At 42.8% G+C, this 12592-nt stretch overlaps 1 protein-coding gene across 1 annotated transcript in view; it reads left to right on the top strand.

The window, feature by feature from the left end:
* Positions 1–818: 818 nt before the first annotated feature.
* EHD4 (EH domain containing 4) overlaps positions 819–12592 on the top strand; it is a 63089-nt gene continuing 51315 nt past the window's right edge. The window contains exons 1-2 of the mRNA XM_083167335.1: positions 819–1507; positions 10973–11149. Of these exons, the coding sequence (XP_083023461.1) occupies positions 1278–1507; positions 10973–11149 (407 nt within the window). The 5' untranslated portion in view covers positions 819–1277. The remainder of the gene's footprint in view (positions 1508–10972; positions 11150–12592) is intronic.

Raw genomic sequence — 12592 nt, 5'->3', positions numbered from 1 at the left:
CCATGGCCGCTCGCACAGAGCGGCTGCACATGCGCAGTTGCAAAAAATTGCCCCCTCATGCGAATGCGCGGGGGACAGATTAAATTAGGATCACCCCCAATATGTATATTATGATCTATTGACATTTTTATGGTATAATATATGATATTGTATGATGTGATATATGTATGGTGTGATATGTACTGCTTGATATGATATGTATAAAATGTATGAAACGATATAATATGTATGGTATGATGTGTATTATATGTATGATGTGATATATTTATGGCATGATGTGATATGTTTGGCATGGTATGATATTTATGATACATATGATATGGCATAATAAGATAGGTAAAATATGTATGATATGATTCAGATATGATACTGTATATGTATGGCATGATATGATATTTATGATATATGCTTAGTTCCCTACCTGACCTCTCCATGAGGGAGAAAATGCTCTGTCCCTGGACTTCCCTGGTAATGCATACCCTCCAACATGACCCATCCCATTAGGTACAAAATGCTCTGTTCCTGGACTTCCCTGCCAGTGGCAGTTACAGATGTGAGCCTGCAGCACAGTCCAATATTCAAAAAGGGGAGCCACACCAGCTGCCATCCCAAACATCACTGAGAGTTGATGTGACCCCCCCCCCTCTTTGAATATTGGACTGTGCTGTAGGCTCACATCTGTAACTGTCACTGGCAGGGAAGTCCAGGAACAGAGTATTTTGTACCTAATGGGATGGGTCATGTTGGAGGGTATGGTAATGTATGATTGCCATCACCTGTGGGGAGCTAGGGAATTGATAAGAAAGGTGTTTCACCACAGGTGATGGCAATCATACATTACCAGGGAAGTCCAGGAAAAGGGCATTTTCTCCCTCATGGAGAGGTCAGGTAGGCAAGTATGGATATATGTATGGCATGATTTGCAATCACACCCTCACACTGCTGCATTAGACCTTGAACAGATATCGGAGGTAACAGACACGGATGAACTGGGACTGTCACCGGCGCCCTGGATTTCTATTAACTAGGGTGAGACTGAGTCGCCTGCGGGGACGTTACCATGGCCACCCCGGGGTGACATCACGGTGCCGAGGATTGGTGGCGGCGGCTGCGGTGTATGGGCGGGGACGGAGCAGGCTCGGGTGACGTGTCCAGGCAGTGGCATGGGCAGGTCCCGCACAGAGGAATAACGAGGAAGTGGCAGCTCTCCGGCAGCAGCAGCAGCAGCAGCACACGCTGACACCGACGCCTGGATCACAGTCGCCGCCGCCGCCAATATGTTCAGCTGGCTGGGGAAGGAGAGCGGCACCGGCCGTGCTCCGCAAGATGTGCTGCAGACAGTGACCGGCGGCCTGCAGACCATGTACTCCGGGAAGCTGCTGCCTCTGGAGGAACACTACCGCTTCCATGAGTTTCACTCCCCGGCCCTGGAGGACGCGGATTTTAAGAACGTGCCCATGGTTCTCTTGGTTGGACAGTATAGCACTGGGAAGACCACTTTCATCAGGTAGGGTCCATGTTGTCAGGGTGTACCCCCTTCATCATGTAGGATCCATGTTGTCAGGGTGTACCACCTTCATTAGGTATGATCCATGTTGTCAGGGTGTACCACCTTCATTAGGTATGATCCATGTTGTCAGGGTGTACCACCTTCATCAGTGGGGTCCATGTTGTCAGGGTGTACCCCCTTCATCAGGTAGGGTCCATGTTGTCAGGGTGTACCACCTTCATCAGGTAGGGTCCTAGTGTGCCCCCATCATCAGGTAGGGTGCCCCCTCCATCAAATAAGGTCCATCATGTTCTAGTGTACCCCCTTCATCAGGTAAGGTCCAACCTATGCTAGTGTGCTCCTTCATCAGGTAGGGTCCAACCTATGCTAGTGTGCTCCTTCATCAGGTAGGGTCCTAGTGTGCCCCCTTTATCAGGTAGGGTCCATCATGTTCTAGTGTGACTCCATCAGGCAGGTAGGGTTCATCCTGTTCTAGTGTGCTTCCCTCGTTCCAACCTATCCAATCATCAGGTAGGGTCTGTCGTGTCCTAGTGTGCCCCTTTCATCAGTTAGGGTCCCTAGGGTGCCCCCTTCATCATGTAGGGTCCCTCATGTCCTAGTGTACCACTTTTCTCCTGTATTGTCTTAAGCTCATTTTCTGGTATTTGCACTGACCTTTTAGTATGTTCTTCCATTTTAATAACGCTTATATCTCGTATCAATTTTCCTACACAATGGAAACCACATTGCTCAGCCCCAGGTTTCACCCCAGTAGTGTTATTTTATGTCTTGCCACTTACTGAAGCAAGGGGATCTATACTATATAGTGTCCTGGCTAAGCACATTCATCAGATCGGAAGCCTTCCGACCATAGACTAAAACAGTGGTTGCCAAACTTTGTCCGTAAGGCACCCCAACAGTCTGGGTTATAAGGATGAACATGGATAAACACAAGGTTAAATTAAATTGACTGCAGCACTAAAATTAAGTCACATGTGGTCAAGCATGGATATCTTTTAAAGCCTACACCAGGGTGTTTTGGGAACCTCTGGACCAATAATTATTTTTGTTAGGACTCCTATAATACAGTATCATAATGTACCACCTTCAGCAAGATATCCCATGTTTTATGTTCTCTGTGCTTAACAGTCAGCATGTGAGATATATAGTTTACAGTTCAGCACATTTATTAATGTTTCAATGTTGGTATTTTTTTGTTTGTTTTTAAATCTTTTTTTTTTATAAACCTTTTTAAAATATGCTCATCATCCTGGTTTGCCACTTTGATCCTCAAAGCACATAAAGCAGGGTACCCAACTAAAGATTTACCTGTCCAAACTGTTTGGTGGAAGCGAATGGCAATCGACCATTGGCCCCCGAATACTGGAAAAAAAGATAATGGTTGTTCAGACACATTAGTTAAATCAGTTTTTTTGTTCATTTTACAGTGTTTGGGAGCAACTGGTGGACGTCATGTGCTCCCATTCATTACCAGATTACAGATACATCTTTAGGTTTGTACTCCGCTTAAATTGTGCCTTGAGGACTGAGGTCTGGAATGCCTGCCTTAGGGGATGTCCCATGCATTGTGAAATCCTAAAACATGTTGTCTTGCCACATTGGTTTACTAAAGGGTCATTCCATGGAAAAGTCCTTTTCGTGTAACGTTTGTTACCAATTTTCATGACCAGCATCAAAATGAAAGCATATCAAGTACACACAACAACATTTACTTTGCACAAAATATTCGAAGGGCATGCTCAAAAAATTATATTTCACATGAAATATATATATATATGTGTGTGTGTGCCAAAAATGTAACGTTTGTTACCACAGAATTACCCTAAAGCCCCATACACACGGACAAGGCTATCGCTCAAAAAGGGCTTTCTGAGTGACATTGTTAACAATATCGCCTAGTGTGTATACTCCATATAGTAAATGACGCGTGCTCCTGGGGTGGCGGGGCTGGGTGAGAACTACTGTTAAAGATATTGCTCAGAAGGGCCCTATATCTTTAAAAAAAAAAAAACGTGTAGTATGTATGGGGATTAACAGTGAAAACATACAAACTCCACCAATATAAAATCTTGGTCTACAGCAAACACCATCGCTATGAGGCATCATTGCGAACCACTGCCATTATGAAGTTTCCAAATGGATTCACTTGTAAGTAAGGACTACAATGGTCTAGGCAGCATTTGTGGCAGACATATACCAGGATACAGCGAGTGGATATAGGTTCATAGAAACAATGACGTCCTTATTCAGATCTGCTGCCATTTTTTTTTTTTTGCTACTATTTATAAAAAAAACTATTACGAAATAGACATTAGTGGGTATGAGGTGGTTTCACATAGATGCTGTTGTGTAATGGTGTAAGGTATTATTACACAAGTTTTGAAATTACCTTATTTATGGCTGGTAATAGTAAATCATGTGACACCACCCATTGGAAAGATGCAAGATCACCCTTAACACGTAACGTCTTAATATAGTGTTAGTTCAACTGTGTGGTGCAATATTGAACTTGTGTCACCTTTGACATGTTAAACATGCATTTATTATACCATGTATATATTCTGAAGTTCTGATTAATGCGCATATGACAATGGGGTTAAAGCAAGGACGTATGTTGTGTACTTGCGCTGATAACATTATTGCCTGTGATACTTGATGTTTGGATTCTTGCTAGTAGGGAACCAAGTGTTAATAGCGACCACAACCCATAAGAATAGCGCAATTTTAGAGATGTTGTCCATTATATTCATTATAACATGTACATATTCTTAAGATAACATTAATGCACGTATGACAATGGATTCAAAGCAAGGACCTTTAAAAAAGTGTTTGTACTCTTGTTGATTTGGAATAAAACAGAATAAATGAAATGTCAGCATTTAATAATCTTCATAATCAACCCGTGAAAGGGGTTAAATCATTTTGGAAAACAAACTTCAAATAATAAAAAGGTTAAATTCTAAAATATATGTGTGTGTGTGCTGTGTTTCACCACAGGAATATAAACATGGTAACCGTACTATAGAGAGCCCTCACAGCTAGGGAAGATTGCCGTTCAGAATTGCCGGTGTGACACCTGCCTATCGCTGTCCATGGCCATCTTCTTGTATGGGTCATAGGGTCGACATACATTAAATAGACCACTAATGGTTGACACATGATATAGGTCGACATAGCTAAGGTCAACCGGGTTGGAAGGTCCACACTGGGAAGGTTGACATTCAAAAGGTCGACATGTTTTTCACTGCTTTTTGGCCCAAATTTCGATGTAAGTCACCGTGGACACCGTATAGGTGTACTTCTTCCTCTCGCATGGCTCACTTTGCCACGGGCACTGTGCCCAGCTCTATTTTATTCTCCCTCCCTATACTAGTGTTCATTCTAGCACCCGCTATCTTTGAAAATCCATGTAGTTCCTCTTCCCTGCCTGGGGTGTCGCTGTCTGCTGTGGTGTTTCTAGCACAGGTCTGGTTTGCATATCAGTGCTGATATACAGACCACACTGTGCTAGAAGCACTACAGAAGACAGCGACACCCCAGGCAGGGAAGAGGAACTGAACGGGTTTTCAAAGATAGCGGGTGCTAGAATGTACACTATATACAAAAATGGTTGATTTGAGGGTGGGTTACAAACTGCTTGTTTTAACAAGGCAAAACTGCTGGAGAATCCCTGCATAACTGCCATTTTCCAACCAGACACACCACAAATTGCCTTTCACTGCATGCAGGTGTGCTCAGCTTGGGGGAAGTACACATCCCAGCATGACCTGCCGCTGGTTCTATAAGGAAGCAAAAATTGTGGAATGCTGGTGTGTGTAGTTCCACAACAGCTCTAGGGCCACATGTTAAGCACCCGTGCATCAACATTTACCTTAACCTGCAGATATTAACTTATGGATGCTCAGGCATTTGCCCAATGCCATAGCCTTCTCTCCCCTTACCATCTAGCTCAGGCCTAGCCAACCTGCCAACCTCCAGCTGTTGTTAAACTACTCATCACAGCATGCCTTGCCTTTTAGCACTCCCAAATAGCAAAACTGTGGCAAGGCATGCTGGGACTTGTAGTTTCATAACAGCTGGAGAGCCAAAGGTTGGCTAGGCTGATTGATACCAGGGCAAAAAATGGCAGTGTGTCCAATTTAGTTTAATGTGCCCCTTAATAATAAGACATTGAATCTGCCCTCCCCCTTTATTATAATATATCTGTAGTGCTTTTATTGTGAATACTTTGAATCTGTTCCCCCTTTATTTTTCTTAGTATTTTGGCCTGTTTCAACATTTGGTACTTGTGAGTTATCCGGGCGTCCGATTTTGAAATCGGGTCGGATCGGGACATCGCATCGCATCGCATGCGACCATCGGATGCGATGCGATGCGATGACCCGATTTTTCCATAGGAATCAATGTTAAAATGGACTGAGTCCATTTTAACATGGAATTCAATGGGAAAAAGGGTCCTTTTCATACCCCTACTATCCAAGTGGGCATGGAGTTGGATATAAACCTGTGGCGAGCGTAGCGAGCCACCGAGCCCGAAGCGTGGCGAGCGTAGCGAGCCCCGCGAGGGGACACGGAATACCGTCCCCTCGCGGGGCTCGCTTCGCTCGCCACGCTTCGGGCTCGGTGGCTCGCTACGCTCGCCACAGGTTTATATCCAACTCCATGCCCACTTGGATAGTAGGGGTATGAAAAGGACCCCTTTTTCCATAGGAATCATTTTAACATTGATTCCTATGGAAAAATCGGGTCATCGCATCCGATGGTCGCATGCGATGCGATGCGATGCGATATCGCATCGCATCGCATCTGATTGTATGCCTTAACTTAAGGCATACAATCAAAAAATCGGACGCCCGGATAACTCACAAGTACCCAACATTTTGTTTATGCAGAGCATGCACTCCCCTTTTTATTAGAAAAACCGGCACAGATACCCCTTTCAGACAGAAAAGTCTGAAAATCCCGGCAAATAAACGGCATTTCAAATGCCGTGTCATTTTGCTGGGTGCAGCCTGACCCCCCTTCACACAGAAGAACAAATTACCGGGTTGAAAATTTCTACCCGGTAATTTGCTGAATAACACGGGTATTTCTTCTGTGTGAAATGGTCAACACGGGTCATAAATCCCGTGTCCTCGACCCTGGTCAAATCCAGGGTCAGAGAGATGGCATTTACAACACGGGTGTGCCCTTTCACACAGAAAAAGGACCCGGGTATTTAATAAAAATTCCGGTGGAACTGCTTCACCCGGGTATTTCATTTTCTGTGTGAAAGGGGTATGACTAACAAGTAAAATCATACTGGCTCACTCCTGACAGGCCTCTTGTGCTGTGTGGCGTATTGAGGCTTAATGTATGCTTTTGCTTTTTTGTTTTCTCATGAATTTCTAGTGTACAAGCACATGATGAAAAGCAAATCCATCACATGGCCTTTAGGATAATGCCTCACATCCTTGCTTGCTGTCTGGCTAATCTAGTTTACGTACTGCCTAAAAATGTATAATTCATTGCCGTCATTGGGTATGATTGTCTAGCCCACATTTGTCAGGTGTTAGTAAAAGGTTAGACTTGCATTGGTTTACTACAGGTTGAGTATCCCGTATCCGAATATCCGTTATACGAATTATTCCGAAAACCAGACATTCCAGAAAGTGAAGCAAAAATTTTTTTTTTTTGCTAAAAACGTACTGGGGACATCTGTGACGGCACTACTGAGGGAATGATATGTAACTGGCACTACTGAGGGAATGATATGTAACTGGCACTACTGAGGACATGATATGTAACTGGCACTACTGAGGACATGATATGTAACTGGCACTACTGAGGACATGATATGTAACTGGCACTACTGAGGACATGATATGTAACTGCCACTATATATGTGCAAGACAATGATTTCTTGGCATTTAAATTCAGTGGCTGAGATTGTACACAAACTTTGTTTCATGTTTTGAAACCTTGTTTTATGCACAAATAAAATATATTTGTGTTTATTGTTTCATGTGTTTGATGTATATGTACAACATAAATGCAAGATACCTCAAGATACATCATTGAAATATTAAAATATTCCGAAATGTGGAATAATCCGTTATCCAAAATTCTCCTGGCATTTTGGATAAGGGATACTCGACCTGTAATTCAAATTTGCTATAAAATCTTTTTTTTTCCAGCCCAATTATTGAAATTGCGACTTCAGTCACACACTGCTTGTCAAGGCAACACTTCTGGAAAATTGCTGCATAATTGTCATTTTCCAACATGACACACCACAAATTGACACTTGGCACTTCATACGGGCGTGCTCATCTCGTGGCCCTCCAGCTGTAGTGGAACTACACATCCCAGCATGACCTGCCACCGATTCGGAATGCTAAAATGATGGCATTCTGGGGGGTGTAAGTTCCACAACTGCTCTATTTTACTAAAGAAAATATAAATAATAATTAAAAAGAAAAAATGTCATCCTCTTTATTGAATAGAGTACTGGCAAATTTTTTGTTTCAAAAGCTTTCTCAGGTTATTTAATGGAGTAGATCAGGCATGTCCAAACTGTGGCCCTCCAGCTGTTGTGGAACTACACATCCCAGCATGACTTGACATAGTTTTAGCATTCCATAACAGCAAAACTGTGGCAAGGCATGATGGGACCTGTAGTTTTTTAACAGCTGGAGGGCCATAGTTTGGACATGCCTGGAGTAGATCAACCACACATGCAGGCTGCAGTCAACTGTCTTGGTTGGGTGTAGGGGCGGGGGCATTCAATAGTTTTTTTTCCTGCAGCCGGAGCTAAGTGGCACCCAATGGAACAATTCAATTGTTCGTCTGTTTGTGTGCACTGAGGCACATTTGAGCTTCTGGAGCTGGCCGGCTGAAATTTGCTAAAAGTGACTGTTTGGAGGCCTAAATAGCACTTTTTAGGTCACGCCCAGCACTATGGTCAGTTTTAGCAGCATTATGTAGCTAATCCCGGCATTAATAGTTACGATTAAAAAACAAAAACAATTGAATAGCTCTTCAATCACTTTAAATGGTAGATGGAGCACTATTAGCAATTGAATTGCCCTCATGGAATCCTACAAAGAGAATAGTTCTCTTTGCTTTGCTACTAATAGCTTTTTTTATCCATGTAATTTTTTTTTCTTCCTTTTAACAAGTTAGTCATATCCATTATCTTTAGAACCTAATAATTTGACTCTGTTATTCACAAACCAGTATTATGACTGAGTTTTCCTCAGGTTACTCATTCTTCCCCTGCTAAGATTTGTTTTTTCTTTGTGAACTTCCATAATTCGTCCTGACAGGAATAAGCATTGTTTTTGCTTGACAGAAACAAGGGGCTTGTTTAAATAAATGCAATATATAGAATATATATTTGTGTTGGCGTGGTGGAAGATAAACCGTGTGTTGGAGTTCAGGCACGGGACACGCCAGTTCACATGACTCTGAACGCGTTGGCAACGGAAGGGAGTTTGCTAAGATAGGCGATTTTGAGACTGCACACTTCCTACAAATGCTGTCTTAGCTTCACATTTCTGATGGTCATAGGTTATATTTAGTTATATTTAGTTGATTTGTTGTTTTTTAGATCGTGGAAGATTTGCCTTTTTTTAAGCTAGCTTAAGTAGTAGCTTCCTATTTGGTTAGCAGCCTCTAATGCCTATTCCGTTTTAGTATATAAATGGGGAAGATTTATAAAATCCAGGAGAGCAAGAACCAAACAATCGGCTTCTAACTGCTATTTTCTACTTTGTCTTCCTAAAAATATCCAGACAATGAGTGAACTATTACACAGGAGGGGAGACAGAGATATTAAAAGATCACCTGTCTGTCCACCTAAGTCCATGTACAATTAGGTGTAGAATTGTCCCCTGATTTGACTGAACTGTTTGAACACATGCCATGCGTATGGCAATCCTGTGGTAGACCGCAGTTTGACACAGACAATTTCAGGATCTGAAATTAAGCCCAAAATGCCCACACATACCAACTCCCCTCAGACTTCCCTATCTGCTCTCTCCACATACTCTACTCCAGGGTTTTTTAACCTTTTTACCTTGTGGCACACTAAATAAGGTTTGAAAATTGCCACCATGAGATCCCCACAGGGAAAAAAACAAACATATTGGCTGCCATATAAAAAGCAATTACACTGGTCCCCACAGGTAACAAAATGAAAATACATTGGCCACTTATATGAAAAGAAGAGACCAGTCAATAACAGTTGAACTGTTGGTGGCTGTAAACGGGTTGGGCATCTCTAGCTCTGGGGTCACACTTGAGAACAGCTCAAGGCACACTAGTGTGCCACGGCACAGTGTTTGAAAAACACTGGTCTACTCGCTTGGAGTACCAAAATGTTACACCTGACAAGTTTTAAAATCTACTGTAGATTGTTATACTAGCACAAGGAAAAACAGACTGTGTAGGGTGATCCTGTATGTAAACCTGGGAACCCCATGAACCAGGCTCGGATTCTGATAGGACAGCAGAATACCATACCCTCATGTCTCTACTCTGCTTCCAGCTAGTTTACTCAAATAAAAAAAAAAAACATCCATTCACAGCCAGTGGGAGAGTATGCGCATTGCGAATGGTGGGCCTCCGTACCACCATTCTCAAGGCGGGATCTGGTTCACTCGCAATGATACAAATTCACATCCAAGTGAATCAACCAGAATAACACCCCCCCCCCCCCATGCCCAAAGAATTGCAAGCACAGAAGCAAACTTATTCGGTGCCCTTGTCGACCTAGACACTCATGAAAAATTCACGTCAACCTTTTTCATATCGACTTTCTGCCCATGTCGATCAATAGTTGTTGACCTTTTGACTGTAGACCTTTTAGATCCAATATACCGTAACCAGTGAAAGCAGACCCTGGTAGGTCAGGTTTTAGTGCTTTTGTCTCTGCACCCCTGAGGAAAGTAGTGAATGTGGGCCCCTGGATACCACTATAATGGTCCCAGTAAAATGATAGGTAGTCCTGAAGACACCTAAGCACGCCTATAAAGATACAATTTTCCTATGCAGTTTAATAAAGAGTTGTACTTCCCTGAGATCCTCATTCATCAATTTGTTGAATATAAAATTCTTCCTGTATTTATCCATCATAGTATAATATGTATATATGGAAATAATAGTGACATTTTCTTGTTTATAAAAAAAAAAGTCATCAAAAAATGATAAACAACTGCAAAATGATCAATTGCAGGGATTCCCCAGCAGCCAATCACTCGTAGCCAATATGGGGAATCTCTTGTTACACGAGAAGGAATATTAATGGCCAGTCTGGATATCTGGCTGTGGTTATTGAGGAGCTTATTTGGACTGATGGTGCAGAGCAGAGTTCCCATCACTACCAGACCTAACCAGATCAAACACTGGTTATGTGTTGCTGCACATGGAATACATCTATGCTCATTGTATATTGGTGACCATTATCTTGTTCTTTACCAGATACTTACTAGAACAAGACTTTCCTGGAATGCGGATAGGACCAGAGCCCACCACGGATTCATTCATCGCTGTGATGTATGGAGAAAAAGAAGGAAGCATCCCGGGAAACGCTCTGGTGGTTGATCCTAAAAAACCCTTTCGCAAATTGAACAGTTTCGGAAACTCCTTTCTAAACAGGTACAATCCCAGTATACGTAATATGACTTTGTCTGTCCAGATTGCAAGCCGTTTGTTTGGTGCTATACTGTATTACTATGTGCCATACCTGGTGGCATTGATCAGGCAGCAGGACTTCCATTGGTCGACCTCTGGCCACACAGAACATAATTGAAACCTGACTTTAAACTTAATACAACAATTAAACAAGCCCAAACCAGCCCTACTAGATATGGGCATAGAATTAAAGCCCTTGGGCTTTACTGTATACAATAAAGTTATACCCCTTTCACATCGCACTTTTAAAACGGTATATTGCCGTTTTTTTTCCATTATAAAACGTTTAAGGCTGCAGTGTGAAGGTGCCAGAGTTGATTTACCGGTTAAAGTTAACCGGTATTTCAACACGGTTAAAAAGCAGAGTCCTACACGTTTTAAAGCCGTTTTTTTGGCAGTTTGAACAGCTCTATTTCAATGGCTTGAAACGTGTCCCTTGGGGGTTAAACGGGTTGAATGTTTGAATGGTATTAAATGATTTTTAAAACGGTTTTCACCTGCAATGTGAAAGGTCTCAAGGCTCAGACCCGTTTTAAAGTCCCATTTAAGAATACCATGTCATTACCCATTTCTGCAATGTGAAGGCAGTATTAGTAACCACATTTCCTGTTATCTCCAAGCTGTTACCCAATTCTCTGTTTGTAAATATCCAGTATGTGAAATTAGTGGGTTTTTATTTTATTTTTTTTGCTGTCTTTACATTTTGTTGAAACTAATTTGCAAACTCAATAAGGAAGTTTGCAGTAAGCTGCGATTACATCGCTCACATGATGCTCAGAAGATTCTCCTCCAACTGCTGTTCTAGGTGAAGCATTGTATAATCGGCGGCAGTGCTACATATATTATATTGTAGCTCAGTGGGTTGAAAATGATTACTAATGTGTCCCCCTCCAATGATTCAGGTTGACTCGATAAGCTGCAGAGATCGCAGCTTACCGAGTCCCAGAGTGCCCACCCGCCGAAAAAACCATGCGAGGGGATGTGTTCGGAAAACACCCCCTCGCATGTGCCCGCAGCAGTAGAAATTATTTGATGGTCGAATGATTTCTCCAGGGCTCGCAAATATAAGTCAGTGGAGACTGTGTTATATTTGTGGGTCACATGACGTCAGCCGCCCGCCCCCCCGGCACACAGTGTCACGGCCGCATTTACATGGGAACACCCAGCATTTGCCTGGGAACGCCCATAAAACGCTGGACTTTTCCATGTCTGAGTGCCGCCACCATCCCCATCCTGCCCTCCCCTGTGCGAGCACCACACTGATAGTGCAGGTTGGCGAAGGTGCCCGCACAGAGATAAGAATATGCGCATGCACAGTACTTCACCAGTACGGACTTGTGGCTCTAGTGTTGTATTTACTTCTGGTCTAGTTATTCATAGCTATAAGAACCTAGGTGTTGAGTCGGC

This window comes from Crinia signifera, chromosome 12, assembly GCF_055691185.1.
Source record: "Crinia signifera chromosome 12, ASM5569118v1, whole genome shotgun sequence".
NCBI lineage: Eukaryota > Metazoa > Chordata > Amphibia > Anura > Myobatrachidae > Crinia > Crinia signifera.
This window is presented reverse-complemented; position numbering and strand designations above follow the sequence as displayed.